At 30.9% G+C, this 17211-nt stretch overlaps 5 protein-coding genes across 11 annotated transcripts; 3 read left to right on the top strand and 2 right to left on the bottom strand.

Annotated features, from left to right (window-relative positions):
- Positions 1-320: 320 nt before the first annotated feature.
- On the bottom strand, positions 321-2865 carry LOC117210223 (mannose-P-dolichol utilization defect 1 protein homolog). 2 transcript variants are annotated; one of them, XM_033453028.1, is made up of 5 exons: positions 2657-2865; positions 2016-2186; positions 1673-1895; positions 1468-1588; positions 321-1362 (listed from the first exon to the last, which is right to left on the bottom strand). In XM_033453028.1, exons 2-5 carry the CDS (start codon positions 2159-2161, stop codon positions 1229-1231), a joined length of 624 nt encoding a protein of 207 aa, XP_033308919.1. In that variant the 5' UTR covers positions 2162-2186; positions 2657-2865; the 3' UTR covers positions 321-1228. The 2 variants fall into 2 exon arrangements, with proteins under 2 accessions (XP_033308919.1, XP_033308918.1); XM_033453027.1 differs by having other exon boundaries at positions 2540-2864.
- A 401-nt stretch (positions 2866-3266) lies between these two features.
- LOC117210002 (putative uncharacterized protein DDB_G0277255) lies at positions 3267-10120 on the top strand. Of its 3 annotated transcripts, none has more exons than XM_033452531.1 (6): positions 3267-3409; positions 4199-4295; positions 4416-4606; positions 4713-6518; positions 6613-6781; positions 6872-10120. In XM_033452531.1, exons 3-6 carry the CDS (start codon positions 4490-4492, stop codon positions 7264-7266), a joined length of 2487 nt encoding a protein of 828 aa, XP_033308422.1. In that variant the 5' UTR covers positions 3267-3409; positions 4199-4295; positions 4416-4489; the 3' UTR covers positions 7267-10120. The 3 variants fall into 3 exon arrangements, with proteins under 3 accessions (XP_033308422.1, XP_033308421.1, XP_033308420.1); XM_033452530.1 differs by having other exon boundaries at positions 3268-3756; XM_033452529.1 differs by having other exon boundaries at positions 3268-3551.
- A 1068-nt stretch (positions 10121-11188) lies between these two features.
- On the bottom strand, positions 11189-13084 carry LOC117210005 (ubiquitin-conjugating enzyme E2 G2). Of its 3 annotated transcripts, none has more exons than XM_033452535.1 (4): positions 12951-13084; positions 12274-12355; positions 11979-12097; positions 11189-11892 (listed from the first exon to the last, which is right to left on the bottom strand). In XM_033452535.1, exons 3-4 carry the CDS (start codon positions 12010-12012, stop codon positions 11633-11635), a joined length of 294 nt encoding a protein of 97 aa, XP_033308426.1. In that variant the 5' UTR covers positions 12013-12097; positions 12274-12355; positions 12951-13084; the 3' UTR covers positions 11189-11632. The 3 variants fall into 3 exon arrangements, with proteins under 3 accessions (XP_033308426.1, XP_033308424.1, XP_033308425.1); XM_033452533.1 differs by lacking the exon at positions 12951-13084 and adding an exon at positions 12481-12640; XM_033452534.1 differs by lacking the exon at positions 12951-13084 and adding an exon at positions 12432-12450.
- On the top strand, positions 12655-14007 carry LOC117210003 (S-adenosylmethionine sensor upstream of mTORC1). Its single transcript, XM_033452532.1, has 2 exons — positions 12655-12876; positions 12969-14007. The coding sequence occupies exons 1-2, from the start codon at positions 12745-12747 to the stop codon at positions 13899-13901; spliced, it is 1065 nt and encodes a 354-aa protein (XP_033308423.1). The 5' UTR covers positions 12655-12744; the 3' UTR covers positions 13902-14007.
- Positions 14008-14121: 114 nt separating this feature from the next.
- Positions 14122-15113, top strand: LOC117210006 (60S ribosomal protein L28). Of its 2 annotated transcripts, none has more exons than XM_033452538.1 (4): positions 14122-14212; positions 14467-14563; positions 14666-14908; positions 14987-15113. In XM_033452538.1, the coding sequence occupies exons 2-4, from the start codon at positions 14477-14479 to the stop codon at positions 15071-15073; spliced, it is 417 nt and encodes a 138-aa protein (XP_033308429.1). In that variant the 5' UTR covers positions 14122-14212; positions 14467-14476; the 3' UTR covers positions 15074-15113. The 2 variants fall into 2 exon arrangements, with proteins under 2 accessions (XP_033308429.1, XP_033308427.1); XM_033452536.1 differs by having other exon boundaries at positions 14146-14280.
- Positions 15114-17211: the final 2098 nt, after the last annotated feature.

The following is a 17211-nucleotide window of genomic DNA, read 5'->3' on the forward strand; positions in this document are numbered from 1 at the left end:
ACTATTGTGTCTACTCTTTCTCTCGATCGCCGAATCACTTTGATCGCCACTGTACGTCTATTCGCGAACAAACCAGAGGAATAACCTTCTTCAAGATACCCATTTCAAGATACATAGTACATAATTATTCAGAACGATTAAATCTATCGGTCGAAAACGCTTGTATTTATCCTTGGACTTGCAGTTTTAGGAAGACGTCTAGGCGATTAAAAATTCTTCCCTCGAGAATTAGTTGCATAATATTTTTCAAAGAAGTCTAAATCGGAGGAGCAGTACGTGGTTGAGAAGGAAGTCGTAAGAATCTTAGATTATGATTGATCTATTCATAACATTTTTTATTCATTTTCAGCATTCGTCTATATACAATATCTCGTTACGTACAAATGACGGTTTTACGGAATTAGTGTTCGTTTAACGGGCGAAAGAATTAAATGGTATAAGTACAGGGTGCAAAAAAAAAAAAAAATTAGTGTAAAAATCACCGTAAATAGCGTGATTCTACACCTTCGAATCGGTGGAAATTCGTAAAAAAGGTTTGTGCAAAGTTCATCTTAACCTTGAAATTCAAGATCAAAGATCTTTTATTACATCATATTTTACTCGTCATGAGGATCGGAAATCTTAAACAGGCCCCATGGGTCGCGATCCAACCGCAATTCTCTTGGCAAAAATTGTTAAAGTTTCGACAATTTTCAACCTTCTCGATACGGCGCTCGTCCGTAGTTACTTCACGGCTAAGAGCGATTACATAGTACTCATAGAGGTTAAACTGATTTTATTCGCAATACCCTATAATTGCAAATATATTGCATTTATTATCGGCGCAAACAAATAAATGGGGCCAAATAACATGGTTCCTAGTAATTCCTGCTCATACGTTGATAGCAATTAAATTCTTTCCATCGTTGCATGGAGATTTCTGTCAGCCCTCCTCTCATTCTGTTGATTGAGGATGCTGCTACTTCAAAAACTATTTGCATCTGTAAATAACACACGTTCCAAAAAAGCGTGCCTCGCGCTGTAATTCATGTAGTAGTTTCTAACGGCAAAAACTTCGTCGAGCGTAGAATCATGCCACTATGGTGGCTTGCACATTTACTTTTTTTTACGCCCTGTACATAGTATTATAGCATTGTATTGCCTTTCATTTATAAATAATTGAGCAAGAAAGATGGCACGTACTTTTGACTAGATTGGTTTTCATAACATCGCGCCACTGTCGAACTTCTTAATTTTGTTTTACTCGATGCCGTCTATAATAAATGGCGGAAAACATAATACTCGAACTTAAAATCACAGAGATAATAAAATTTCCTAGTAGCAGAATGTCTGCCGAATCCATCCATATGGTAAATACTCTTGCTGTAAACAGAAATCAATGTTTTTATTGGGAACCATCGGTAGAGAAATAGATAGAGCAAATATTTCTATAGAGAGATCAACATTTTTTTGTTATCTATAACTTACTTAAATTAGTAAATGCGGAAATAAACCAGGTAATCGGCGACACTGTATCCGCATTTTTCGCTCGAAAAATGGCCACTAATTGAACGACTTTACTTGAGACAGAAATTGGAGTGCACAGTGGCTGTCAATTACAAAAAAAATTAATAGATGACCGGAGAGTTATCGATTACATTTTTTTAAATTTATTATTAATTAGTTAACTAACCGCCAAAATCGTAAGAACGACTTTCGGGATAAGTTGCATTGCGAAAGAGATACTTATGGCAATATAGAGTATTGAGACCAAAATTGAGAACGTATTTATTTTATTTAAGTACTTCAGCACTAGGAAGATTAGTATGTATTCTTGCAATAGAATAACAGGATACTCCAAATAAGATAGTATCGAGTAACCATTTGTAAAATTATAACTAGCCATCACGGTATAGCTGTAAGAAATTCAATGTCAAATTAAGCTTACTTGTAAAAAGCATTCAAAGTTTTTTAAACATATTTTCTGGCTAAGTTAAAATACAAACATCGATGCACGATATACAAGATAAACTTACCTAGTTAATTCTAGCAGAAGGCCTACAACTGAGATTTGATCTGCTGATTTAGCAGTCAATAAATTCAAAATTTGAGGAATCTTTAATACAAAGCACATGCCTATTGTTATAAGGCTCAAAAAATCTGCTAATAGTTGGAGTAACATATTTTCATTTGTTTAATTTCTGTACCTGCGATCGAACATTACGTAAGAACTTCAGTTGTACTTTCAAATTTATTTGTTTGTTACATAAAATTTACATTTTATTACTTACATAAAATAATAAATAACAGATAAAAATATTAAAACAAAAATTCACAAAAAAGAAATATAAAATACGCAATAATAATACTATTTCGAACTAATTGATAAACTGCTATTCGCACTAAACATATGATTTTAAAGCATCTATAATACAATTTTTGACAGTTTTTACAAATTGTTTTATACAATTGCATTACCTTATACTTTTTACTTAACACGTTACGAACATGTTGATATAAATTTAACAAATTATAAATTAATACTAATTTTTTAACTTACTTTTTAATATTTAATCTCTATTTACACTTTGCCTCACAAGTGTATGTGATTGTACCGATACATATCTTATAATTACTTTGGCAATTGTTCATGCACACCTGTGCCATGCTTGCATACCTTTTACACTTGCGCAATTACACATAGTTGCAAGAGATACACACACGTAAATTAGAAATTAGAATTCATAATTATCAGTCGAAACAGAGATTTCTCTTCTGGTTGAGCGATCGAAGATACATTTACTCGACACGACAGCACCATCGATACCGTGTTTATCCTATACCGTGATAGAGGTTTCCTCTCTGTCTGCGTTTAGTAGATTTTCATCTAGGAACTTTTTAAAATGGTTCATGTGCAACAACTTTAAAAAGATTAACAAAAGGATAGGAGTAATGTAAAATAACTTGAAAATTAGAGAAAAATTTGTAAATAATGATAATAAAATGAATAATCAACACGTGACATTTAAGCAATAGAATATGCTAAATGCTTTACATATTTTTATCGACGCGTTGGAATGTCTCCAAAATTATTAGTTCGAGAGAATGTTCGTTTTAAATTTGTTTTAAATTTACTTTAAAATAATTGTAAAAGAAAGTAATAGGTTTTTGTATTCTTATTCTTACAAATTGTATAAATAAGTATGGTTTTGCATTAAACAAATTATATTTTATTTGTGAATGTTGGCCATTTGAAAATGTATGACTAACTACGTACATAAAACCATTTCGAATTGTGCAACCACATTGGTGGCTGCAGTTCCTCCTTTTGTGAAATGCATCGTCGATCCCGGAAAGTACTCGAATAGAAGTCTTCCTCAGCATGACAGACGGAATGTGGGAACGGAACCGACATGGAGTAAACTGTAACGTGAAGGACTTGCGTTTGTCTTTTAAATATTGATTTGTCTGTCGAACGAACGTTATGTGACAACGATGAACGTTTTTCTGATACTTTGCTTCGTTGACAAATATTACGTGAATGCGAACGAGTTGCAAGTAACCTAGCATAAGTACGTAAAATCCACTTCTAACTTTCGAAACGTCAAACGTAGTCCACTACTATCTACGATGCAAACATCAACCTTGCCGGGATATTAAAGTGCTCATTGTACGGCATGTACCTTGATCAAGATATTTCGAATATTTTGCACAATAGACAGCTAAAAGATGAATCATACCAAAGGATATCCCAATTTCAGTCTGTACTACGCTAACGTGGGTCTAAATTTCTTTATGAAGTGATATCAAGACATATTGTTTTTTTATGTCATATATCTTTTGACAGTACTAATGCTTCTCGTAAGAATATGTTTCTCCATGGATTCTTTCTGTTTCACGTACACTCGTACTATTCAATTTGTTCAAGAAAAATTTATATGATTTACATAATCGAAGGTTAAATGTTAAAAATTTATGAAACGTGAGTGTGTATGCGTGCGCGCGCGCGCGCGCGCTACATGCGTTTGCGTGTAAAATACATTTTTTCAAAAGTCAAATTTTTCGATTTTTTCTTTAAATAATGTAATAACATTAAACAAGTATATTAAATAAATATAATTATTTCTTTTGAATCACGGAAGAAAGATTTTTGTAACTGTTGCGTGGAGATGTAAATTTAAATTACTCTAACATAAATCTGTTTTAAATATCCTTTCAGTTTCTTATTCATAATGGACCATATAAAAAGTACAAGTACTTATATAAACATGAAGATCACGAGACACTCGCGTATTGCTTGTAATTGCTATTTTCAGGTAAGGATTCTAATTTAACTGAGAAACCAAATTTAATTCATCGATTAGGCTGATTTATACAATTAACCAGTAATATTTAAAATATTAATAGTAATATTGAATTCTGCTATAATATTATAGGGGACAATGTGGAACTTCCAAAAATTTTGGCTATTATAAATCCTTTAACAAACAAATAAACTAAAAGTATTGAGATGGACTCTCCACCGTCATGTTCACTAAGCGCTACTGGACCTCTCAGTGATCTTGGTAGCAGTGGAATTGGAGGGTCCATTTCTAGCGATTCAGTTCGAGCACATCTTGCAATCGAGGTATAGCTTATTGCAGTATGATGTTCATATTCGTACAAGACGTAAAGTACATATTAAAAGTATGTAATACTTTTCAAGTTGAGCGTATAATTTACTTTTGTTTTAGATGCAAGAAAGCGATATAGAAAGTAAATCTTTATCGCAAGATTCTTTTGATTATTCAGATGGTATGTGTGGTGAAAATTTTAATACATTGAAAAAAGGACCAGGATGGACTGATGCTGATGGAAAACTAGAAGTTGAAGTGGTCGATGTAGCTATTAAACCTCCACCAGAATTTCAAGATAGCCCTTCTCCTCCTAACTCTGAATCTTCATCTGCACCGATCCTTAGCTATGCACGATTAATGAGACAAAAAGTTCCACAATTAATAGACGATTATGCCGAAAATTTAGTACAGTCGATGATTGAAGAAGCGCTGATAATATCTTGTAGAATATCATGGCCAGAAGGAAGAATAGCGCCTGCAACAAATCATGTACCGGTGGTAACTCGTAGTGTATATAATCCAAAACGTCTTTGGGCAACAGATTTGTTGACACCTTCGTCGTGTCAGGGAGCTACCACTTTAATTACCCCATATAGCACTTTGAATCGTCCAAATTCACGATGTTCTTTAGCTTCTTCTCGTTTGTCCAGTTCTCATAATTCAATAAATACCTCAGGACTGAGTCATAAAGTGGATGACAGCAGTTTTATCACCTCTGCTATGTCACATGATGTTTTAACGACCAGTGAGATTAGTGATATGTACAATGTGCCCTTTGATTCTGACATTTATACTGTACCAATAGATGTAGTTAGACCTTTGCATGATCTTAGAACGCCGCAAAGGCCCAAACGTCATAGACATCATCGTAAAAGGAGAAGAAATGTGTCTGCTAGTTCACAGAGTGAATTAGAAGCCCATATTCAGCAAGCAAGGCATTATTGTGGAAAACCTCGAGCTATTACACACGTCATAAAATCACAGAGACTATTATCCGATGTATGCTGCAACGAAACTGGGAACGGAAAGCGTCATAGCGTTCCGGGCACATCTGGTCGACATACGTCTCGAACATCTAATGGTCACATGCATAATATTGGTGAACCAATTCACATGACTTTACATGAAGTGCGTCAATATTTGCAAACACTATACTCAAGCTCCAGTGATTCTAGTGAAAATAAAATTAAACGCGATAATAAAGCTCCAATAAGTCATACACCTGTACACCTTGCGATGCCAAAAGGTATTAGTGTAAATAATAACAATAGATATAGTAACCCGCATACAGATTCAGCGATGGATACTCCGATTTCAAACAAAAATAGCAATGGACTGATTCACAATAACAATAATAATAATAATAATAATAATAACAATAATCATAATGGTAATGTTAAGAAGCATAAAAAAAATTCGTTTGTTAGCATTAAACATAAAAAGGTAAAAGATGAGCCACATAAAGAGAAGGTCGATTCTGAAAGAGAAAAGATTAAGAAGAGCCAACGAAACTTCTCATTAAATTTGAAACAAACACTTTGCAATATCTTTAGATTCAGGCGTTTGGGTTCTCCGGACCATTTCGTAGAGAAAAGAAATAGCATTGTACAGGGTGAAATTGTAGAAGAAGAAGAGGGTGTTGATTCTGACCAACATGCTAATAATAATAATACTACCTCAGAGGTAGATTCCTCTGTACAAAAGCTACCTTTTTTTAAGCGTGCATTACCGCCATTGCCGAAAAGCAATGGGCATGTAGGATGTGTCGAACAAGCGGAAGATGCGCTTACAACGATGGTATCTAAGTGTGAAAGTCCAACTTCTATACCACCACAAATGCCTCTACCTGCGCCAAAAGTCGAGGACGAACCAGCAGAAGATACCAGCATGGATTTTGCTGCTAGTATTGAGAAAGTAAAGGATGTATGTAACTTATACATTTTATTTCCTTTTTAAAGTTATTATATTATGTTGGACATTAAGGTGTATTATAATTATTAAATTTTATTTATAATAGTATGGATGGTATTGGGGCCCAATATCTGGTGAAGCTGCAGAGAAAATACTGTCGAATGAACCAGACGGATCATTCATTGTACGAGACAGTAGCGATGATCATTATATTTTTTCCTTGTCATTTAGGCTTAACAGCTGTGTGCGACATGTAAGAATTGAGCACGATCAGGGTAAGTTTTATGTTTTTATTGATACAGTTTTTCTATACACCGTCATTTTTTTAATACAATTTTAATGTCGTGTGCGCATTGTATATGTAGGTAATTTCAGCTTTGGAAGTTGCACAAAATTCAAGTCTCATACAATTGTCGACTTTATCGAGAATGCGGTAGAACATTCACGTAGTGGACGATATTTGTTTTTTCTTCATCGACGGCCAGTGTTAGGTCCAATGCGTGTGCAACTTCTTCACCCAGTGTCAAGATTTAAACAGGTTCAAAGTTTACAGCATACATGCAGATTTGTTATTTTGAAGATGGTACGCAGGGATCTTATTCCCACTCTACCTCTGCCTCGGCGGCTCATTGATTACCTGAGCACGCCTCATTACTACAGTGAACAGTTAGCTGAACAGGACGATAGAGCTGAATCTCCTGTTAGTTCTTCAACTGGTGAATTAGAGAAGATTTGTTTCACACCACAAGGCCTATCGTGAGGTACAAATATATAATCTTTTGTCCTTCATTTTTGTGAAATACTTGCCAAATGTTTAGTATGTATGGTTTAAGATTTAAGATTTCACACAATTTCGTTCCATATGATTTTGTTAAAGAATATTACGATTAAATATGGGAATAACCTATTTTTACATATATTATACGTTAAATTAAATTTGAAATATACAATTTTTATATCTGTTTGAAAAGAAGGGTAATCCGTTCCACGCAGTTCGTATATAGAAAAATATAGTTAATCGCATAAAAGTACTAAACGAATTGGAAAGCAAAAGGTAAAATTACTTCGAAGATAATTTTCAATCAGAATTCATATTGACACGATTAAAAATGCACAAGTAGATTGATATCAGATCTTGAATTTATGATTTTCTCATTTTGTCATAAAATGATTTCCAGAGCACTTATACAATAATCTCAACAAATTCTATGTTATCAGTTTTAATATAAGTTCCTGTCTTTTATTTTAAAATACCTTTACGAGTTCATACGATGCAATGAATGTATAATATTCATATATGTATAATGATGCAAAACGGTGATCGAATAACTCCTTCTTGCGTGCCATATATCTCGTACTACTCTGTTCATATAGACATTAAAATCATAATGTTCTTTATTCATTGGTTTTTAGTTAATAAATTATGCTTTTGCCAGAGATTATTCAGTTATGCATTTCATTACTTTCTGTAAAAGTTTAAAATACGTTTTCTAACGTAAATAGAAAGAATATGAATATAGTTAATCTACATCCTACATTTGACGTTCCACTTTATTGAATGATCAATATAGAGTCAATAAATAATTTTAAATATGATGCACATGCAAGCAATTATGGAAAGATGCTGTAGACTAACACATTATATTAAGGTATAATCTGGCATATATAAATATCAGTTATATCTGTCAACTGTAGAATATTCTCAATATTAATCAGTTCAACATGTTGTTATATCGTGTTTTAAGTTTAGAAGTAGCTGCCACAGACTGATTAACTTAGACAAAATATTCAACGAATTAATGGAATCATAATATAGTATAAATATTTTCATTCAAGCATCAATCGTATTTTTCCGCAAATTATTATCATAATCGTTTCCAAGAATAATCTTTGGATGGGACATGTTATTTTAGATTGCTTTATAATGTAAATATTTTTGTGTACATTACTTGATTTTATAGAATAATTAAATCGCCAGGAATTTATTAATATCTGGCACATTAGATATATATATATTTTGTGATTCTTTAAGTCTATAAAGGATAATTAATATATGATGTGCAATCTTTTAAATGTATTACACTTGTTTGCATTCTTTATAGCCAATTTTAAAATAAGGTTTAATGATATTTACCTTGAAAGGGTAAGAGCTTCTTTGTTAAAACTGATTAGCGACTGGTGCTATATAAAATTATAAATTATAGAATTCTGATTCCTTAAATTATACAGTTGAATCAAGATAATCGAAGTCACTGTTTATTCTTGTGCTCAGATAAACTTAGCAAGATTACATCGTGCAATGCACTTGATCGAATTTAGTTATATTATATATTTAATTTTTGGTAAGTGGTAGTTTTACCTATGTAAATGATTTTTTTTTAATTCGGATAAAGTTCCCGAAACTTACATTCTCGAATTATATTTGATTTGCAATTATTATATAGATTTTAGATTGTAGCTTAATACTAAGAATTTATATAAGTCAAGTGAAAAGTTTTCAATTTACAATTTCGACTAACCAAATCGAAAAGTAGAAAGGAGCTTCAGATAAGATTTAGTAAATTGTAATGATACATATTTTTATTTTTGTCCCTTACCTCTGAAGAGATGTATAAACTCATCTTCAGAAACAGAGACATTACTTTGATAAATTTTGTATTGTGTAATGTTATACAGAGCTCGCTATGAAGCATTGATATAAAGATAGATTTTTCAAGAAAGGAGAAAGTTTTTATACAAAATATGTACTAACTGTTACTAGAAAAATTTATTAACGAATCTTTGTTTTATTTTATCTTTAAATTGCTTTTCCTGTGCAGCTTCATCAATCATGGAATAGCAAGGGCCACATATACATACATATTGCTCAGAAGTTTTTGTTGCACTTTCGTGAACTTTGCAGTACTAAATAAACAAATTTTATACTCAATATTCACGTGGTAGATTTTGCAATATAATTACTATTACCAGATTGTCTGACAAGACTATGTCTAAGGATAAATCTAAACATATGTGAAGCATGTGCGTATAATTAATGGTTAAAGGCACCATGATACCTCAGCCACAGTGGCAGGTATATAGAGCAGAATTAGTACCATTTTATAACAAATGTATTTTACATTAATATAAGTTGCACATACGTATTCTTGTGAAGAAATTAGCATTATTGAAAAATATCAATACTTTATTCGATTATGTTTCACTACTATTAACATCAATATTGAAAAAAAAAAAAAAAAAATACGAAAATTCTATGCCAAGTGCTATTGGACGATATAATATATGTTCAAAAGATATTTCTTTTATGTGATTATATATAAGTAAGCGTGGCATTGAATAACAGCTTCGTATTTTTATAATGTCTCTCCAATGAGGATATGTAGAAAGTAACAAATTTAATTCTACATTTTTGATACCAAAATGTGATATTATCGTTAATGTAAAAGTTTGCAATTGACCGTACATTTTCAAGACAAAGTGTTCTTTCATGGTATTAAAATATTCTTGAAGGAGTATCCTTTTAAATAGAAAATCTTTAAATCTGATTACGAAAATGTATGGTTCAATTTAATATTTAATTAGAAAATTATTATAACAAATCTTTTATAAAAAAAGAAGGGAAATGCACTTGGCATAGAACAATAATTTATTTCTTATATGCCAAAGTTTATAATTGTATTCAAAGTATAACATTAATTTATCAATTAAGATATTGTGTTGAAATACACGTTATTTATGTATTGCTCTAGAACGCTATTTTAGCCCACTATATATACATATATTTGTATATGTATATTCGATTTTGCAGAATTGTATAAAAATAAGTAAATGTATGCAAAGGGTACCATAACAAAAGTAGAAAAGTTAAAGGTTACTTGTACGAGTTATATTTCTGAGACACGCGATGTCGTACTTTGATTATAATGTTCCGATATATACAATTTTTTATTATTGTTTATTATAAATAATTGACAAGTGCTAGTCATAAACATTGCGTCTTAAGTTGGAGTTCAGTATTGTTTACTAATAAATATCAATTTACTTCCAAATATTTGTATTTATTTTTTTATCTTTTTCAAAGATATAATCCAAACATATTTTCAATAGAAGGGAGCGCTAAAACTATGTAAGTTCTTTGTTGTTATTTTAATAATTATTCTTTCTTAAATTATGATTTTATATTCTTCAATTTATTTATTCTAGTCTAATATAATTTATCACCAAGTTCGATGGCTATTAGAGTGAAGGATGCATGATAATCAGAAACCTATCACAAATCTTTCAATTTTGTAAATATTTAAAGTAATATGAGGTATGCTTTCCAACATGCACAACAGAAGTGTGCATGACTTATTGAAACATTAACAGATGTATTACACTACAAAAAAGAAAAAAAAAAAAGAGAAAGAAAAAGAAAGAAAAAAAAGGACAATCTTCGTTTGCTTTTATGATAAAAGAACTTTAAGTTTAAATTCAAAAAAATATCCTACTTTTATAAGCCCTTTTCATCTACAATTAAGTTTCTATAATTTTGTAACAGTAACATTAATTTTACTATAAGTTTTGAATGTACAAATTTCGTTACACTCCACAAATATCTATAATGTACTCATCCAAAATGTTATTTCAGCTTCTTTTTGTAAATATTTTTCAATATCGCAATAAAATGATTTAACAGAGAATTGTTTACTAATGAATACTTAGTACTATGTTCGTAATTGTAATACATTCATTATTTACATAGTTTAATTATACGTAATTTGTAATTCATTTGCACAACTCAGATTTCCCATATCTTTGAGCACAAGAAAAAATTTTGTTCATTACTTCATTAACTAATTCAGTCAAAGGTACTCTAAGTGTAAACAAATGCATATGTATTTGATTACCCATGTTTGTACGGCAATGTTGAAAATAAAATACATTTTTTAAGACTAATATCCTGAGTTGTTAATTCGTTTTTAATTCAATACTTTTACCACTATTACACATGACCGTAAAACATGTTTGTAAGTACATATCACATTCCAATAAAATTTTAATTCAAACATAATATGTATTTTACACTGGATCGTATGATATTTTAATTACAATTTTGTTTCCAATAAAGTATTAAACATCTTAATTTAAGGTGGAATACCAAGTGTTTTTCTAACTAGCTTTTGGGCGATTTTTTCAAATTCTGCGCGATCTTCTCTCCACATTTTAGCTGCATCAACATTTGCTCCACTTTCATCATTTGGCTCTGCTAACATACTTACCACACTTAACAATATCTTTTCTACACTTTGAACCGGACTCCACCTTTCTGCACTGCTTTCATAGCCCATAGGATCGTCACCGGGTGCATGTAATATACTTATACATACTCTACCATCTACATAAACTAAAGAAAGGTAAATTCTTGTTAATTTTTGGGGATTCACGATGAATCAACATAGTAATTTGATATTTCAGTAAAAAAAATCTTACTATTTGGATGGAACATTTCACAAGTGAATTGCATCTTTGGCGGACTTAGTGGGTAATCTGGTGGAAATATAAGTTTTGCTGGAAAAACACCACCTTCAAAGCATGTTCCTTCTGGTCCACTGTAAACATGCATGCATGACGCATGTTGACGTTCAACTTGTAAAATTCAAAAGAAGATGGAAATATGGGGCAGACATTTTATTATGAACACGTTATGCATAAAAACGAATTTTTGCGAGTGAGGAAAAGATTTTTATAAATAGAAAAAACAAATTTTTATTGCTTAAATACGTACGTGATTAAGGCTTCCCATTCGAAAAAATTTTCTTCATTTATTGGACCAGCGATAATACCTTCAGGTGGATTTAAGGTTAACTCTGCAAGTTATGCAGTACTTGTTACATTATCGTTTAAAATCAAATAGAAAGAATAGCAAAAGGAGAAGTTTTATACGATTTCTTTAGTGTAGTGTCAACTGCAAGAAATTAAATTTGATTCTCACGTTTGTACTCTGCCATCAATCGTCTCAGTGCAGAACCCGCCATTGTTTTGGTCATAGGGGTTAATAACGGCGATTTAATGAAACGTCAAAAATTGAATATTAGGTTAAAACTGGTTAAAGTAACAGACAGACAGAGAGAGAGAGAGAGAGAGAGAGAGAGAGAAAGAGAATCATTGACGCATTTATACGTAATTAAAGAAACAATTAATCGTTTTATATCTTATATTGTTCTTAAACTGGAACAATGACAATGTAATGTTTTAAATGGCGACAGAAGAACATAAATATTTAGCAGATATTATAAAAAATACACATGCCACGTTGCGACAAGAAGCTCAGGATTACGGTCCTGAGATTGCATGGAAACGACACATATGTCGTAAAGACATTTTGCAGGTTTGTTTAATTTTTTTTATAAATATTAAGATAAAATAATAGTGGTATTCGCGCGTAAGATATTGCAAGATAACCTTATGTATGTGTTTTAGAAATATGCTTCTTGTATGGTAAAATTGGCAACTATCCACTGGATGGAAAATAACTTAAACACCAAGAGTTCAACGTATTCGAGAATAGAATGGATCAAATATCAATGTGAAGAATATTTTTTAAACGAAGGAAGACAGAAATATGATTTGAGAGAAGAAGATATTAAACTGAAAATAGACACAAATTTGTCAAAAACTGAAGTTGCCATAAATTGTACTGTAAATATTAAATGTCAGGAAAATCAAATATTGGAAAACTTCGATAACGATCTTCAGAAGTCAGTTCAAAAGATATTATTATTGGATGTAGGCAGTTGTTATAATCCATTTGAAGCTCTAGATATATTTGAAGTAACTGCAATAGATCTAAGCGGTATACCAGATAAAGTTTTTTGTTGTGACTTTTTAAATGTTCAAATCGGACAAGAAACATTATATTCAAACGATAAAGAAGAAATTTTGCAATTGCCTGAAAACTATTTTCAGGTAGTTGTATTTTCTTTATTTTTGGAATATTTACCCTGCCCAAAACAAAGATATTTATGTTGTAAAAAAGCCTATGATTTATTGCAACCAGGTGGTATACTTTTTATCATAAGCCCTGATTCAAAACATGTTAATGCAAATGCCAAGATCATAAAATCATGGAGATACGTCCTGAGTAAATTAGGATTTATGAGAATAAAATACGAAAAATTGCAACATATACATTGCATAATATTCAGAAAATGTGTGTTTAAACATGTTGCATCAAGGTGGGCGAATTTGCAAGTACTGCCGCAGGATGATCCTTTATTTTTAGATGATACTTCAATTTATATTCCGCAAGATTTCCGAGATGTATCTAACAAAATTAAAGGACGAGATAAACAAGAGTACGATACGAATGAAGTAATGACTATGTTCAATGAATTACCTTTTGAGCAAATGTAACACAAGCAAGATTAACGGTTAATTTTTATTTTTTAAAATTGTAAACATAGATAAAACTCTGATAAAGAATTGCGGCAAAAAATAAATATTGACATTTTTAACTAGTTTTGATGAATCTTATTTTTATTTTTTCAGATTGTGTCATGTTAATTCTAGCGACGGAAATATTTTATGGTAATTTTTTTTTTTTATGTTATATCTGGTTACGTATAGGGACATACTTTCATATAGTTTCCTAGAATTCATCTTATACATTTTACACGCCATTTTGAATGTTCTTTTCTAACTTCTGTTCGTTAGGTGCACACGTGGTGAGATTACTTTTACCGTTTATGATATTTGGATATCGTATTTTTTATTAGCTGTAACGTCTAATAAGGTAGATCGATCAAGTATTTCGTTAAAAGAAACCGAAGAATTTAGCAAATTTTTAATAAATTGAATAGAAAATACTTTATCTTCTTTGATCACTGTATAGGTTATCATGCAGATGCCAATTTTCATATTTATGCATGTACATAGGTAAGATTAATGCAAAATTTTAATATATATATAATTCTTTCAGATCGTTCAAAATGTCGTCCCATTTAAATTGGATGATTATTCGCAATAATAATGCATTCCTTTTGAAGAAACGTAACATTAATAAACCATTTTCTACGGTTTGTATTACATATACACTGTTGTATGATCGAACGATTTTCTTTTCGCAGCTAATGACTTTCATGAGAATTTATAGTTTGACGTGTGATATAAACTTTCAGGAACCAAATAATTTGAACAATTTGAGTAGCTACCGTTATTCTGGTTTGATTCATAGGAAAAGCGTAGGTGTTGTTGATACGGCTGATAAAAAAGGATTTACTGTAGTATATAAAAAAGCTAAAGCTATGAACAAGCCTGCAAAAGCTACGGTTAGGTGTACAATGAAAGCCGGAGCTCGTCGTTCTCTATATAAGTTGAAGCGATTGCTTACAAAGAACAAGTATCGTGTAGACCTTACAAAGGTAAATTAATTTGGAATAAGAAGTAGAATATATTTATAACCTATTTAAAAGAAGTTTTAATACACGTAATATTTTCAGGCTGCCTTGCGTCGCGCTAGTGCTGTGTTACGTTCTCAGAAGCCTTTACCTGCTAAGAAGACCCGTACAACCAAAAAGGCTGATTAATTTGTGTACATTAATAAATATACATTTTAATGTAAATTTACAGACATGACATATACTGTGAAGAAGATTTATTAACTTATTAATTATTTCACCAAGATGTAACTAATTTAGTTGCCTACGATAATTGTCATTTATCGGGAGAAACATAGATACTTTAATTTTAATCGTAGTATTTCTTCTTTACAGTTATATTCAATATATTTATTTAAAAATTCCTATTAAAAAGATTGCACATAGATAAGCGTAAAAGATCGTACATACATTGTGAAAGGTGAGTTATCTAATCCGATATTCGATTTGGAAAATATGTTTAAGTTGATATTATTTATTTCAATTACAGAATTAGTATATTGCTAGGATATTAGGAAGGCATTTTTACTTAGGTAAGTTGCATCGTTTTTTTGGCTCTGACGACGATGTTTCTTTTAACCAGCAAGATCGATGATTGATATGGTTAAATTTTGTATTTGCTATCTGTAATACATGTCGTGGATATTATTTATATGTAAGCTTGAATAGAGCAATATCATTAATATTAACAATATTTCTAGGTTTAAATGCAAATGTACTTGGTTGTTCCGTAGCGTCTAAATCGAGCGAGTACAATTTTTTAATATTACGTTAATTAGTTTTCTCCGTGAGGTAATGTTACGACGAAACTTTTTAACCACCAAGATCTATGAGTGCCGTGATTAGTTATAGTATTTGCTAACTGAAATATATAAATGACAATGTTACTTTACAAAGATAAGAATATTGTTATCGTTAAATATAAATCATTTCAGGTCCATAGACTAAAAACGCTTGCGGAAGGCAATTATAGTAAAATGTAAGTATAATGTTTTATTAATTACATTATCTATTATTAAACTATAAATGATGAGATCTCGAACCACCAAGATCTATGAATGCCATGATTAGTCACAGTATTTGCTAACTGAATCGTATAAATGACAATATTACTTTACAAAGATAAGAACATTATTATTATTAAACATAAATCATTTCAGGTCCATAGACTAAAAACGCTTGTGGAAGGCAATTATAGTGAAATGTAAGTATAATGTTTTATTAATTAGATTATCTCTTATTAAACTATAAATGATGAGATCCCGAACCACCAAGATCTATGAATGCCATGATTAGTCACAGTATTTGCTAACTGAATCGTTTAAATGACAATATTACTTTACAAAGATAAGAACATTATTATTGTTAAATATAAATCATTTCAGGTTCATAGACTAACAACGCTTGCGGAAGACAATTATAGTAAAATGTAAGTATAATGTTTTATTAATCAGATTATCTATTATTAAACTATAAATGATGAGATCCCGAACCACCAAGATCTATGAATGCCATGATTAGTCACAGTATTTGCTAACTGAATCGTTTAAATGACAATATTACTTTACAAAGATAAGAACATTATTATTGTTAAATATAAATCATTTCAGGTTCATAGACTAACAACGCTTGCGGAAGACAATTATAGTAAAATGTAAGCATAATGTTTTATTAATCAGATTATCTATTATTAAACTACAAATGATGAGATCCCGAACCACCAAGATCTATGAATGCCATGATTAGTCACAGTATTTGCTAACTGAATCGTATAAATGACAATATTACTTTACAAAGATAAGAACATTATTATTATTAAATATAAATCATTTCAGGTTCATAGACAAACAACGCTTGCGGAAGACAGTTATAGTAAAATGTAAGTATAATGTTTTATTAATTAGATTATGTATTATTAAACTACAAATGATGAGATCTCGAACCACCAAGATCTATGAATGCCATGATTAGTCACAGTATTTGCTAAACTGATTAATTCGTACGAAAAAGTAATTGATAGAAAACGAGAAGTACAGTTAATATAGTTTGCGTTTTGTTTTTTTTTTTTTTGTATAGACGATTGGGATCTAAGGATGATGCTTAAAAGTTAACGCTTCGCAAGAGAGGTAAGGAATTTACTTATCAATGTCCAAAATTAAATGATTTTCGCCTTACATGTCTATGCCGTCGTGATGATTCGATCACCAAGATCTATGAGAGCCATGATTTTGAATTTGCTACTTCTGAACATAGCGTATTTGACTTAATTATTGTACTTGTATAAAAGA

This window comes from Bombus bifarius, unplaced genomic scaffold, assembly GCF_011952205.1.
Source record: "Bombus bifarius isolate JDL3187 unplaced genomic scaffold, Bbif_JDL3187 scf7180000008199, whole genome shotgun sequence".
NCBI classification, from domain to species: Eukaryota; Metazoa; Arthropoda; class Insecta; order Hymenoptera; family Apidae; genus Bombus; species Bombus bifarius.